This window comes from Strigops habroptila, chromosome 23 (genome assembly GCF_004027225.2).
Source record: "Strigops habroptila isolate Jane chromosome 23, bStrHab1.2.pri, whole genome shotgun sequence".
Lineage (NCBI taxonomy): Eukaryota > Metazoa > Chordata > Aves > Psittaciformes > Psittacidae > Strigops > Strigops habroptila.
The window spans coordinates 2,392,579-2,405,452 of NC_044299.2; the positions used below are offsets into that span (position 1 = coordinate 2,392,579).

Here is a 12,874-nt window from a genome sequence, read left to right on the forward strand (position 1 = left end):
CATGTATTCACACACAAGAGGCTCACAAGAGACCACCATTTGCTTAATTTCCCTAGGGAGCTAAGATAGGAACTAAGCTAGGAGCTAAGCTAGGCACTACGATAGATTATTCTGGTGGTAGGTGCTATATACCACAGACACTAAACTGGTAAAGGTGCTCTTAAAAAGCAAAGCAAAGCCTTGAGGTACTTACAGATTGTGGCAGGAGACCCTTCCTGTATCCTGTGAAGGAAAAGTGACATTGAGACAATGCACCCAATAAAAAACCAAGTCAGGGTAGGCTCTATCAGTGAGCGCATGAACAAGGTCGCTCATTCCAGGTAGCAATTCATCCTGGAGATCCAAGTGATAGGTCAAAGAATGGGACCCGCTGCTTGGTGCAGGTGCTTCTCTCCAGACTAGATAGCTCATACCTACCTGGTCTCCTCCTCCTCAAGGAGTGATCTGTACATGGCGATTTCAATATCCAAGGCCAGTTTCACGTTCAGGAGCTCCTGATAATCATGAAGAAGACGAGTGAGGTCATCGTTGGCCTGCTGCAGGGCATTTTCCAGCTCCTGGAGCTTTTCCTGGCCGTCCCTGATGGCATTGCTCCCGCGCTGCTCAGCAACTTTGATGCCTTCTTGGAGGCTGGCGTTCTGCAGAGGGCACAAACAGAATGTCCCCATTTCCTTCCTATGGGACTGGGATTTTCCAACCCTTCTGGCAGGCCTTGGCAATCAAAAGACCTGCCTAGGTGAAAGAACCCAGGGTAAATTAACCCAAATTAAATCCCAATGTAGACAGCTGAAACCTGTATCTGCTTCATTTAGAAGACAAAGCATCCTCTCTAGGTTTGCCTCCAAAGGACAGGCTGTGTTATCCTGCACCGAGTCCCCAGGTAAAAGCAACTTAGATAGTTTAGTCATGTTGGAAAGTGTCAGCTTTACCTTCTTCCTTGCAATTTCAATTTCTGGTTGTAGTCTTTGGATTTGCCTGATGAGTTCCTGGATTTCCTTATAACTGGTGCTCAGTTGCTCACGTTGATTTACCCACATATTCTGCAGGTCCTGATACTGGTGTGCAGAGAAGAAAACAGATATTTTTGGTTTCTTTTCCATTGAGCAGACTTGCCCCCATATCTTGTTGATGTCCACTCACCCTGCCCCGGTACATGGCATCTACTTCAGCTTTGCTCCTCTGAGCAATTGTCTCATACTCCTGCCTGACTTCTTCAATGATGCCATCCATGTTCAGTTCCCTGCGGTTGTCCATGGACAGAACGACGTTGGTGTTGCCAACTACTGTTTGTAGCTGGGACAGCTCCTGAAAGGAAAACAAGATTTGGGATTTTAAAAATCTATGTGAGCAGTCCAAGTCATGTCATGAGGAAAGAAATGGCACCCTCCTGTAGTAATCCACTGGAACTTCCCTACCTGCATCCCCCAGGTCCTGTTGTTCCACCATCATTTTCATTTTCAAGTATCTCCTTACCCTTTGTGACACACCAAACCCCATCTGGGTCTGACTTTATCAGTTAAAAGATGAATTATGTCATCAAAGGGAAGCTGTGGCTGCCCCATCTCTGGCAGTGTTCAAGGCCAGGTTGGACACAGGGGCTTGGAGCAACCTGCTCTAGTGGAAGGTGTCCCTGCCCATGGCAGGGGGTTGGAACTCGGTGAGCTTTAAGGTCCCTTCAACACAAACCATACCATGATGATCCACTTTCCATAACAAAAGGTCCTGTTCAGGCAAAATTTCTGGGAACCTCCAAAAGATCCGTGTCCTTCAAGACCTGAGGATAATTTTTTAATCTGAGAAGCTTAATACTCACAGCTTCATGTAAGCATCTGAGGAACTCAAGCTCCTGCTTCAGTATTTCCACCCGAATGTCAAATTCCATTTTTCCCATGTAGGCATTGTCCAGTTCCTGTAATAAAAGCCATAGGCACATTTGTGGTTATTTGATCCAAATTCTCCCCAGAAGTGCAGTTCTTGCAAGACTTGATACATTTCTTTAAGGAAGGCCTTCATTCCTGGAGCTGAATAATGTTCCACAAATCTCAGATCTCATTTGAAAAGCAAGTGGAACGAAAGAAAAGTTTTTAACTCTTAGAGGAAAAGAATGACTTGAAAATGTAGGTGTAGGACAAGGGGGAACTGCTCCATCCTTTTCAAGGCCAGGTTGGACAGGGCTTGGAGTAATCTGGTCTAATGGAAAGTGTCCATGCCCATAGCAGGGAGTTGGAACTGCATGAGCTTTAAGGTCCCTTCAATCCAAACCAGTCTGGGATTCTACAAAATAAGCAAAATAGTTGCAGCAATAAATGTGTTCCTGGAGAAAATGCAAAATGTAGATAGAGATTTCATTAATTCTTCTAATGAAAAGTTGTCTACATTTTCTTTTCTCCCATCTAAGCCATCTATAGACATTATTTAACCTCTAATAACCATGCCTCACCTAGGTTGTTATTGAATGACTAGAGGCAGACCTGCACTTCTCAGATACTCATCCTACAAAGGACTGATTCAGTCTCTAGAGGAGACGATTCCTCTCCAGTCTGGCAGTAAAAAGCTCTGGTTTCAATGACTTCAGTTAGAGGGCAGTTAGACAAAGTTAAGCAAAGACCTCGCTTTTGAAAACCTGGGCAACCATCCAGTTGCTGCTTTACTTCTGAGGCTTTGATTTAGCTCCTTCACCTTTTTAAGCTCCACGAACTCCTCTTCTTTGGAGGCGTGCTTGTTGATTTCATCCTCGAATCTGAATGGAACAGAAACAGGTTGCTCGTTGCCTATCTCACTTTTCCACCAAGGGCATCAGAAACCAAAGAGAATCATCCAAGAAGGAAATGTGTCCACTCTTCATCTAACTGCAATTTCTGACAGCTGTAAAACTCTATGCTGAATTAGCCAGCAATCTGGGGTAGGTCCAGATCAGTTCTAACCCCCCTGTAATTCTGAACTCAAAGTCCCATTTCTCAGAGCTGTGGACATGTATTGTCTTTGGATGCAGCTAAGCCAGGAGAAGTGATGACTCTTCTCAACTTGACTTCACTGACCCCACTTCTCAGCTCTGTCCCTCCCACCCCCACTGTCCAAGTTGGCCACAACCCAACAACTATCATCAGGAGTAAGAGTCCTGAGTCACCCACTGCCTGGGGGAGGAAGGGCATGGAGGAGGAGGGAAGAGTGGGACAGATCTACAGGGTCTTTGATTTTCCGCTTGCTGTTCTGGGTTCTACCCTCACCAAATCTGCTCTAGTCTTCCAGTGCCAAAGTCCCTTAATGAACCTACTGCAGAGTAGTGCTGTAACCTCCTGGAGGTGCAAAGCCATCCCAGTGCATGATTGGCATTGCCATGGAAAATTCCAGCCTGCTTTTTCCCACACTTGTGGTTATTCACCTCTTTTTATAATCTTCCACAAGCTGAAGGATATTGTAAGCTTCCGGATCCAGCTGCTCCTTCTGGTTCTGGAGCATTTCCAGCTGCCTCTGCAGGTTGCTGATGTAAGACTGGAAGAAGGAGGTGATGTTTCTGCTCTCTTCTGGCCGGGCACTTTGCTGCTGCAGCAGTTCCCATTTGGCCATCAAAGCCTGGTTCTGCCGCTCGAGGCACTGGACCTGGAAGACAAAACAGAAGAACCTCTCAGGCAGTGGAGGGCACTAGGGGAAACACATCAGCATTGGTCCCTGTAGAAAACAAATCCTCATTAGTACTTCCAATGCAGTAACATCCACAGGTTTCATCAGGTGGGACCAACTGTACCAACACTGGTACCAACACAGCTTACAGTGAAGGGGGGACACCTTTTGTCCCAATCTGTTGCATAAGAAGGTTTTGATTTTACTGCTCCTTCTCAAAGCTGATGCTGAAATCTTTGCTGGCTTTTCATCTCTTATATGCACAGTATTTAGGGGACGACTGGGGTGGAGGGAGACTTCAGCTGTTCCCGAAGCACCTTAGGATACATGAATACATAAGAATACCGAATACATGAGAAGAATTTGCACCCTCTCAGGAGACCACACAGACTCATGCTTTTGTGTTAGAGAAGAAGAAAGAAAGACCTATAACATGCAGAGCTGGTATGTTTAGAGACGAGAGAGATGGCATCTCTTCAGCTGAGACTCTGGACAGATTTTACCCTGGAAGCTTATATCCTTTTCAATATGAAAAGAGTCAAAAGTGCTCCTATTTTCCAGGACTAACCATGCTTAAAAATTCTGGGTGCAATCAACACCTTTTCTCTAGATCATACAAGAAGCCCTTAAGTCTTCATGTGTAACACAATACAAGCTTCCACCCTACGCAGAGACACATGTCACCACCCAACCAAAAACACAGGTCAGGTTTGAGAGGGTGGAAATGGTTTTGTGACTGTACCTGTGAATAGCAACGAAGGAGAAGACCAGACTGCAGAGAAAGGTGAAAACATTGCAGTAGGTAAAGAAGAAAGATGTGGGGGCCACTGGCCTCCTAAAAGAGGCCAGACCTCCAAGCAAAGAAGCCATTTGGTTTGTAATTTGGAGAAATGCAACATTTTGCTTTGCTTGAGGAAAATGTCTGAATAAATGAGTAAAACCAGAACACACCAAGGATGACCAAGTCCATCTCCCATCAACAATTCCCGGGCCCCACAAGATTCTCAGCCATGCAGAAACTCTTCTGCTGTGAGTTAACGGGTGAGTTCATATGCCAGTGACATCCCGGTAGTCTGCTGCTGTCCTACCACCAAAGACAACTCAGAGATACTTATCCCAGGGCTAAATGTGATTCATGTTTATAGCAAGCTATTAAAAACCTCACAACAGCAGAAGGGAATTGAGCCAATGTTGGGGCTTTTGAGGGGAGAAGATGTCATTCAAAGGGTCCCCGTGACTCACGTGGGCAGAGCAACACCCGTTACAATTCCCCCTTCCCAGATAATGGTGAAAAAGAGAACAGGGACTCACCTTATCGATGAATGATGCAAATTTGTTGTTGAGAGACTTAATCTGCTCTTTCTCATCTGATCTCACTCTCTGGAACTCAGGATCAACTTGTACTTCTATTGGCCTCAGCAGGCTGGTGTTGACACGGACCTCCTCAATGCCTCTGCTAACACCAGGCTGCCCCAAGCCCTGTCCAGCCCCTTCTTCACCAAAGGCGCTTCCACCAAGGCCTCCTCCAAGCACCTCCCTGCCTGAAACTCTTCCACACGTGCTACCAAGCCGTGCTTCACCCCCTTGAGAAGCTCCCACAAAATACCTTGTTCTACCAAAGCCCCTGTCCAGATGTCCCCTATCACCAAACCCCAGGCATATCCCATATACTCTTCCTTCTCCTCCATAGCCTCCGCTGGTAAAAACATTCCTAAAGCCACCAAGGTTGTGCAGACTCCTGCTGCCATAACCATACCCGTAACCACGGTATCTTCCTTCTCCTCTATTGTCTTCACAGTGGCTTACAGTGCATGAGCTTCTCCCACCACCAAACGTGCCACAGTGAGCAGAAGAAGAACTGAAATTGCCATCCCCAAACTGGGAGAAGCGCCAGCTCATCGTGTTGCCTGCAGAGCGTTCAGACGAGAAAGCAGTGAGGAAGGTGGTAAAACGGGAGGAGAAACGAGAGTGAAGGATCCTCAGCTCCTCTGCTGGGGGTGATGGAAGTTCTCCTTTATAGGTTGTGGAGGAGTTTGTCTCCATTCCGTGGTAATTAGCAGGTCTATTACTGCTATTGGGTTTGGTTCATCAGGCAGCAATTAATGGCTGCCTGAGGAGAGGTCAGAGTAAACACCACACACCAACGGAGATGTTATGAAATTCCCCAAATCCTGCTTGACTCATGAGCTTTACTGGGATGAGATTTCCTTATCTCCTTTGCCTGCCCTCCATATTAATTACAGCTCACACAGTTATCCATGCACATCACCGTGCCTTGTTCTCCTTCACACCTCCCCACCTCTTTGGCATCTCATTTCACGAGAATGAGACCTTGATATTGTCCTCACATTGACGTGGGGGTGGATGACCTTGCTTCACCGTGCCACCAGAACCTACTACCAGGAGGAGAGACTCCCTTAGCTTCCCGTTCCCACTTTTCTCTCTTTTGCAGTATTTCCACCCAGGAGAAGTATTGCTCCTGCAGGGAAAGGGAAGGTGCTGTGATCTGCTCTTCTTGCTCATGGCATTGCCTTTGGTTCCTAAAGCTGAACGAGTGTCTAGAAAATAGAAGAAATGGGATCTCTCTGTATCAATTTTAGCTCTGAATAAATGGATACAGAATTTTAAATGGAAAAGAGAAGCTCTGAGATAAGCTTTAATCAGTTGATTGAATCTTTGAAGTATTAAAGATGAGGTTGACTTAGGGAACAGATGACCCATCACTTCCACAGGCTAGGACTCTTTCTGCTGTGATTGCTCCTGCTCTTCCATGTGGGAATAGTTAGACCATGAACCAAACCTGCCTGTTTGTGGGGTGTTTTTTAACAGCCCCACTACTGGAGAGCTGAGATATCAAACCCAGAGCTAGGCTCCAAGCGTTTCTACCCAGGTTCTCCCTCTGAGCCTGATCCATTCCTCTTCATTTCTGTGCAAGACTCCACGTTCCCAGTCTGAGCACACTCTGGTGCAAGACTCAATGGCCATGGGCTCAATAGAAACAATTTGGGAGCCAAGTCCCACTGCTGACAACGCCACTGAGAGACTTCAGCCTTGACTAACAGCTCGAGAAGACAAATGAGATCTGATGCACTGTCTCCAAAAACACTGGTGGAACAATTTCCATATAGCAAGTGCCTCCCCTTTGTCCCCTGCACCACGTCAGGAGGAGCTGGACTTCATTTGAAGGAGATGCTCTTCCTGCCAAAGCTGCTGGATAAAGCCACACCGTGAACCCTTCAGTTACATAGAGGTTATGTGGTCAGGGCTTTGTAACTCTTGCTCTGGCTCCATTTAGGAAGTGCTTCATAAATCCTCTGAATGAAAGGCTTGTGGGGAGCTCTATTAGATTGGCTGTTATTGGTCCAGCTGAAATATCTTGAGGTGGACAAGAGTTTGGGTGCTCAGTGACCAGAGGAAGGGTTTTTCCCAGAAGTAGGCTCAGTGTTTTCCAGACAACCAGATGAGAAGTCTTGCTTTTCCCTACCATACTTGGACTCTTCAAGCTTTACACCAAGAATGGCCGGCTGATGCTCCAGCCCCTCTATCAGTGCTACACTCTTATAATTAAACTTCACTAGTTACCTATATTTTACCGAGAATTTCAACCAGATTTCCCACTGAATTCCCCCTTTTTATAAACCTATTCAAAAATCTGATTTGGATTGAGAATTCTGTGTCCTGCTCGGAAGAACAATTATGGCGCACATCAAAAATGTGAGATGTCCATCTTAAAAGTGAGTGGGGGGAAATCCGGGAACAAACCCATTCCTACACATCTGGGTAAGGTTTGCCAAAGCATTAGGATATCGCACAAAAACCTTTCCTGTTCTGTTTCAACTGGCCTCAGTAGTTTCTAGGTGACGGCGCATCTCAAGAAAAAACCAATGTAAATTGTCCTCCTTCGCTCCCATATTTTGGGTGAGCTGAAAGACGCCTTCAAGAACTGCATCCACCCCCTGCAACGTTCTGTGTAGGACAAACTGTGTCTGAACAATGCTGAGACTGAATCTCCTGTGTGGCCTTGGAGCCATTATTAGGCTCAGGTAAAGATTAGGAAGGCAATATATGACTTCATGTCAGGAGGAGGTGAGACTTAGTGGACATGAGCCATGATTGTCTTTGTGGGGTATGAGCTAAACCGTCGCTTTGCCTTGCCTTAACTAACAATTCCCCAGCAGAAGAGTTTCTTAGGAGTCGCTGTTGGTCACCTCTGTGTTGAGTTTGCATGTAACTGCTTTGGGGGCAATTCATCTTTATCCCTCCTCTTCCCATTTTGAGAGGCTCATTCTAATGCATGCTGCATCAGAGCAATACTTTAGAACATCCACATGGATCAAGAAGGAAGTGTTATGACCTACGGGAGGGAACACCCATAGATCAAACAAGTTAGTTCTATGTGGAACAAGGTTAGATAGATGTCTATCCAAAATCATTGTCCTACATACACACATCAGCTCGCTGCACGAAGCAAAGCAGGTGACAATTCATGCAGAACCACTGCACTGTGGTCTGAAGGAGCTTGAGAAGGACCCTGAAAACCCTGTGGGACAAGAGCAGCCATCCCACCCCACGTGCCACCTAATCCAGAGCATGGCGTGTAGGCTGCTGTTGTGATGGTCGCTGGCACCAGCTCAGCCTTGGCACAACAAGAGCCACACCTGAACCTGCTGAGCTGGCTCCAGAAACAGTGATGCACTCAAAGAGATGTTCACACATCCTGTGGCTGCAGGGGGAGCTTCCTGTGGTACCTTCCTCTTCCCTGCGATGAGCTGGCATTGCTCCTGGGTGTGCCTGGGGAGATTCTGCCCTGGCCCTTTAAAAGAAACAGCAAAACAGTTCCCAGCATAAAGTCATAGAGTCACTGGATGGTTTGGGTTGGAAGGGACCTTAAAGCTCACCCAGCTCCAACCCCCTGCCACGGGCAGGGACACCTTCCACTAGAGCAGGTTGCTCCAAGCCCCTGTGTCCAACCTGGCCTTGAACACTGCCAGGGATGGGGCAGCCACAGCTTCTCTGGGCACCCTGTGCCAGCGCCTCAGCACCCTCACAGGGAAGAGCTTCTGCCTCAGAGCTCATCTCAATCTCCCCTCTGGCAGGTTAAAGCCATTCCCCTTGGCCTGTCCCTCCATCCCTTGTCCAAAGCCCCTCTCCAGGTTTCCTGGAGCCCCTTTAGGCACTGGAGCTGCTCTAAGTTCTCCCCTTCAGGAGCCTTCTCTTCTCCAGGCTGACCCAGCCCAGCTCTCTCAGCCTGGCTCCAGAGCAGAGCTGCTCCAGCCCTTGCAGCATCTTCATGACCCTCCTCTGGAGACAATCCAAGAGATCCATGTCCTTCTTATGTTGGGGGCCCCAAACGTCCTTAATGCCCATTTTGTCTACCTCACTTGTATCTGGGGGCTCTTCCCCAGTACCAAAGTAAACATTTGTCACTCTATAACAAAATCATACACTGAGCTTGATCTGTCCCTTTCCCCCAAAAATGCCTCATAGAAATAAGATTAATTATATACACTTTACAATGAATGTGAGTACTGGAAGAACCACAGGTTCAATCAACATCCCTGTCAGAGACATGGGTTATCATGGAATCTACCAGCTCATGGAACTCTTCAGGGGCTGTTCAAACACCCACATGGTCAACCTGGCTATTTGTTGATGGGGATTTTTAAGGTGAATTTAAATCGCATCCCAACTTATTCATGTAGAGTTGACTACCTGGGCTCCTTGCGTAGCTGCCGGAGCCAGCACAGAACATCCATGTGTTATTCCTCCTATCCAGAACAGTCCATGAGGCAGATGATGATGTTCCTCCCATCTGGAAAAGCCTCTGAGATAGGTGATATGAGTGTGCCTTTCGGGATGGTCTCATTTCCCTCTATGGACCATAGTGGAATCTGGAGCATGCTCAGCTCCTGACTGTTGGGTGGTGAAGGTAACGTGAGTTGAGCCACCCTCCATCAGACCCACATCACAGAGAACGTGCCAAGAATGAACATTTTCAAACCATAAAGACAATTCACAAATAGACCCAAGCTTCAGCTCCTGGAGCACCACTGATGCAGTAACATGCCAGGAACGTTCCACAACCCACATCCCTCTGTCCACCCAAATCATAAATGGGAATAATAAATCCTAGTGCTTTGGCTGATGCTCGAGGAAATGCCTCCACATTCCTGCTGGGCCATTTTAATCAGATCAGCAGATAAATAAGTTCAGTATTGCACTTATTACTACGAAACCACTACTGCACACAGTGGACACATGGCAGTGTAGTACAGTAGCACATTAATGAAGACAGTACTTCGATTTAATAGCTGTCCAGATCAAGTAGATAGACTTGACTGTAGTAGCACTCACAGGATTGAAATGGTAGATCTTGATCACAAGTTGCCTAAACACCTGCGTAAGTAGGGCCCTAAGTGACTTAGAAAATGGGATTGAGATCACACAGAGCACTAATAAAAATGCCTTTCATCCCACAGACTTTCATTTTCTCCCACCTTCCATCCCAGCAACTAACAACAACCTTTGTCTGTGGCCAGTGAAGGCAGCCAGAGGTTCTGAGGAGGGAACAGAAGTGTCAAAACCCTTGTAACGGCAGGAAAAAACAGTGAACTGCTGGTATTCTACCAAAGGGTTACGTTACTTTAACTCTGAGGTTCCCCAGCCTGGAGAGGACCTTGTCTTCAAGAGCATATTGTGATAATTACAGAGACACTTCAAGGAGGGAGTGGGAATATGATCCCACATACGTGATCTGTGGTACACAGAGATCAGACAGAGTTTCTCTCACCTACATGTGGGGGAGACTGAAAGTTGCTATTAGAGCACAGAAATAAAACCGTAAATGAGGGTATGTTCAGAATTACATGAGTCATCAACCCTTTATAGTAAAACACTGAGTCTTCATGACAAGGAATCTATAATTAGAGGAGGTCTGGGAAGCCCCTGACATCGTAGGATCATGGAATCATGGAATGGTTTGGGTTGGAAGGGACCTTAAAGCTCACCCAGCTCCAACCCCCTGCCATGGGCAGGGACACCTTCCACTGGAGCAGGTTGCTCCAAGCCCCTGTGTCCAACCTGGCCTTGAACACTGCCAGGGATGGGGCAGCCACAGCTTCTCTGGGCACCCTGTGCCAGCGCCTCAGCACCCTCACAGGGAAGAGCTTCTGCCTCAGAGCTCATCTCAATCTCCCCTCTGGCAGGTTAAAGCCATTCCCCTTGGCCTGTCCCTCCATCCCTTGTCCAAAGCCCCTCTCCAGGTTTCCTGTAGCCCCTTTAGGCACTGGAGCTGCTCTAAGTTCTCCCCTTCAGGAGCCTTCTCTTCTCCAGGCTGACCCAGCCCAGCTCTCTCTGCCTGGCTCCACAGATCTTTGATTTTTAGAAAGCCGGGGCTAGGCAGGATGAATTCTACCTGCTGTGGGGCAGGTCCCTACTTCTAGCGCTAGGTCACTTCCCACCTTTGCTTTGCCTGTTTGAGACCCTTCTAATGGGGAGAGGGGTGGGCTGTGCTAAGGCTTGATTTTAGTCTCAGGTCTGGACCTTCAAGGATTCTTCTAATACAAAACAAAATATCACTTGACTTTGCCATTCCGTTAACAATTGACTAATGGCTATTTTAACAAATGGCTAATTATTATGGGTTAACAGGAAGGTAAACAAGCCCATAACTTACTTGTAGCCACCTAGAGCATTAAAATATCTACTCAGAAAGTACTAATTATAATTATGGTACCTGTCAGTCTCTTACTTCCCCTACAAGAATGTGAAAGTACCAATTTAATACAATGTGTGAAAATAATGAAGTCATTTTTCTCTTGCTGTCATAATTAACCACTGCAGTGAGTGGATGAAGCAGAAGCCTATTACTTTTCTTCCCTTTAATGGCCTAACCTAACACCTCTATCATGCTCTGGTATCCCTGAGATCTCTTCAAGGCTGAGCAAGTCCTGGTTCGTCCGCACACAGCAAAGCGGCAGCTGATGCCCTCGAGCTGGGGCGTGTGGGGCTGGAGCGAGGCAGAGATGAAATCTCCAAAGGGTTTCAGGAGGAGAAGAGATACAGCCTGCAGAGAAAACAAGAAGAAAAATGAGGATGAGGAGGAAATGTGGTTGAGCTCCAGGTTACATGCACCAGGTGTCATAGAATCATAGAATAGTTAGGATTAGAAAGGTGTCATGAGAAAACGTGGCTGGTTTTCAATGTGCAGCTGCTTCCCAGCAGGAAAACAGTCAATATACATAGCATCCATGGTAAAAAGGGAGGAAAAGTATGAAGGCAGCTTCTTGCTCAAGATGTACAGCGGGAATAAGTAAAGGGAGTTGTTGAAACTTCAGTAGCTGACACCAGCAATCAGCGCTCACAGGATCGGCCTCTCTATGGGCTTAGGACCATGGCAACTGCTCACCTTGGTCAGAGAGCAGAGGTAGAGGACATCAGAGGGGTTTGGCTAACATCAAAGATGCTGTTAATTACTGAGAGCAATTTTAATAACATCCCTTCCTACGGGAAGCTGAAACAGCTGGAAATAATCCTGCCAGATGCTCAGGATCTGGTAAACAAGGTGATTACCTGCAAAAGTGGGTCCAGAGCTGCCTCCTCAGTGTCATTACTTCTGGGAAGTCCACCACACCCCGACACACTGGCATATCACCTGGGCTGGCCTCTCAATTGGCTTGGAGCTGATAATTAGCTCAATCAAGGTCAGACTTGGTGATCAATTGAGTAAATCACTCTTTTGAGCTATTGGGAGCTCGATTGCTGTCATTAGCTCTGCAGCAGCAATAACAGCATCCATGGGACAACAGAGCAGGTTGAGAAAAGGTAAAGCAACACAGAAAGCACCAGAACTTTCTCTGGATTGTTCTCTGACCAGACCTGCCCAGTAAGGGGCCCTCACTACAAGAGAGACATTGAGGTGCTGGAGCAGGGCCAGAGAAGGGCACCAGAGCTGGTGCAGGGCCTGGAGCACAAGTGTGATGAGGAACGGCTGAGGGACCTGGGGGGGTTTAGTCTGGAGAAGAGAAGGCTCAGAGAGGACCTTATTGATCTCTCCAACTGCCTGACAGGAGGATGGAGCCAGAAGGGGGCTGGTCTCTGCTCCCAAGGAACAAGAGGTGGAACAAGAGGAAATGGCCTCAAGCTGCACCAGGGGAGGGTTAGATGGAGATGAGGAACAATTCCTTCCCCAAAGGGTGCTCAGGCATTGGAACAGGCTGCCCAGGGCAGTGCTGGAGTCACCGTCCCTGGAAGT

At 47.2% G+C, this 12,874-nt stretch overlaps 1 protein-coding gene across 1 annotated transcript; it reads right to left on the reverse strand.

The window, feature by feature from the left end:
• Positions 1-413: 413 nt before the first annotated feature.
• On the reverse strand, positions 414-5,664 carry LOC115618610 (keratin, type II cytoskeletal 1-like). The gene is made up of 7 exons (XM_030510317.1): positions 4,933-5,664; positions 3,383-3,600; positions 2,680-2,740; positions 1,814-1,909; positions 1,141-1,305; positions 930-1,055; positions 414-638 (listed from the first exon to the last, which is right to left on the reverse strand). Exons 1-7 carry the CDS (start codon positions 5,662-5,664, stop codon positions 414-416), a joined length of 1,623 nt encoding a protein of 540 aa, XP_030366177.1.
• Positions 5,665-12,874: the final 7,210 nt, after the last annotated feature.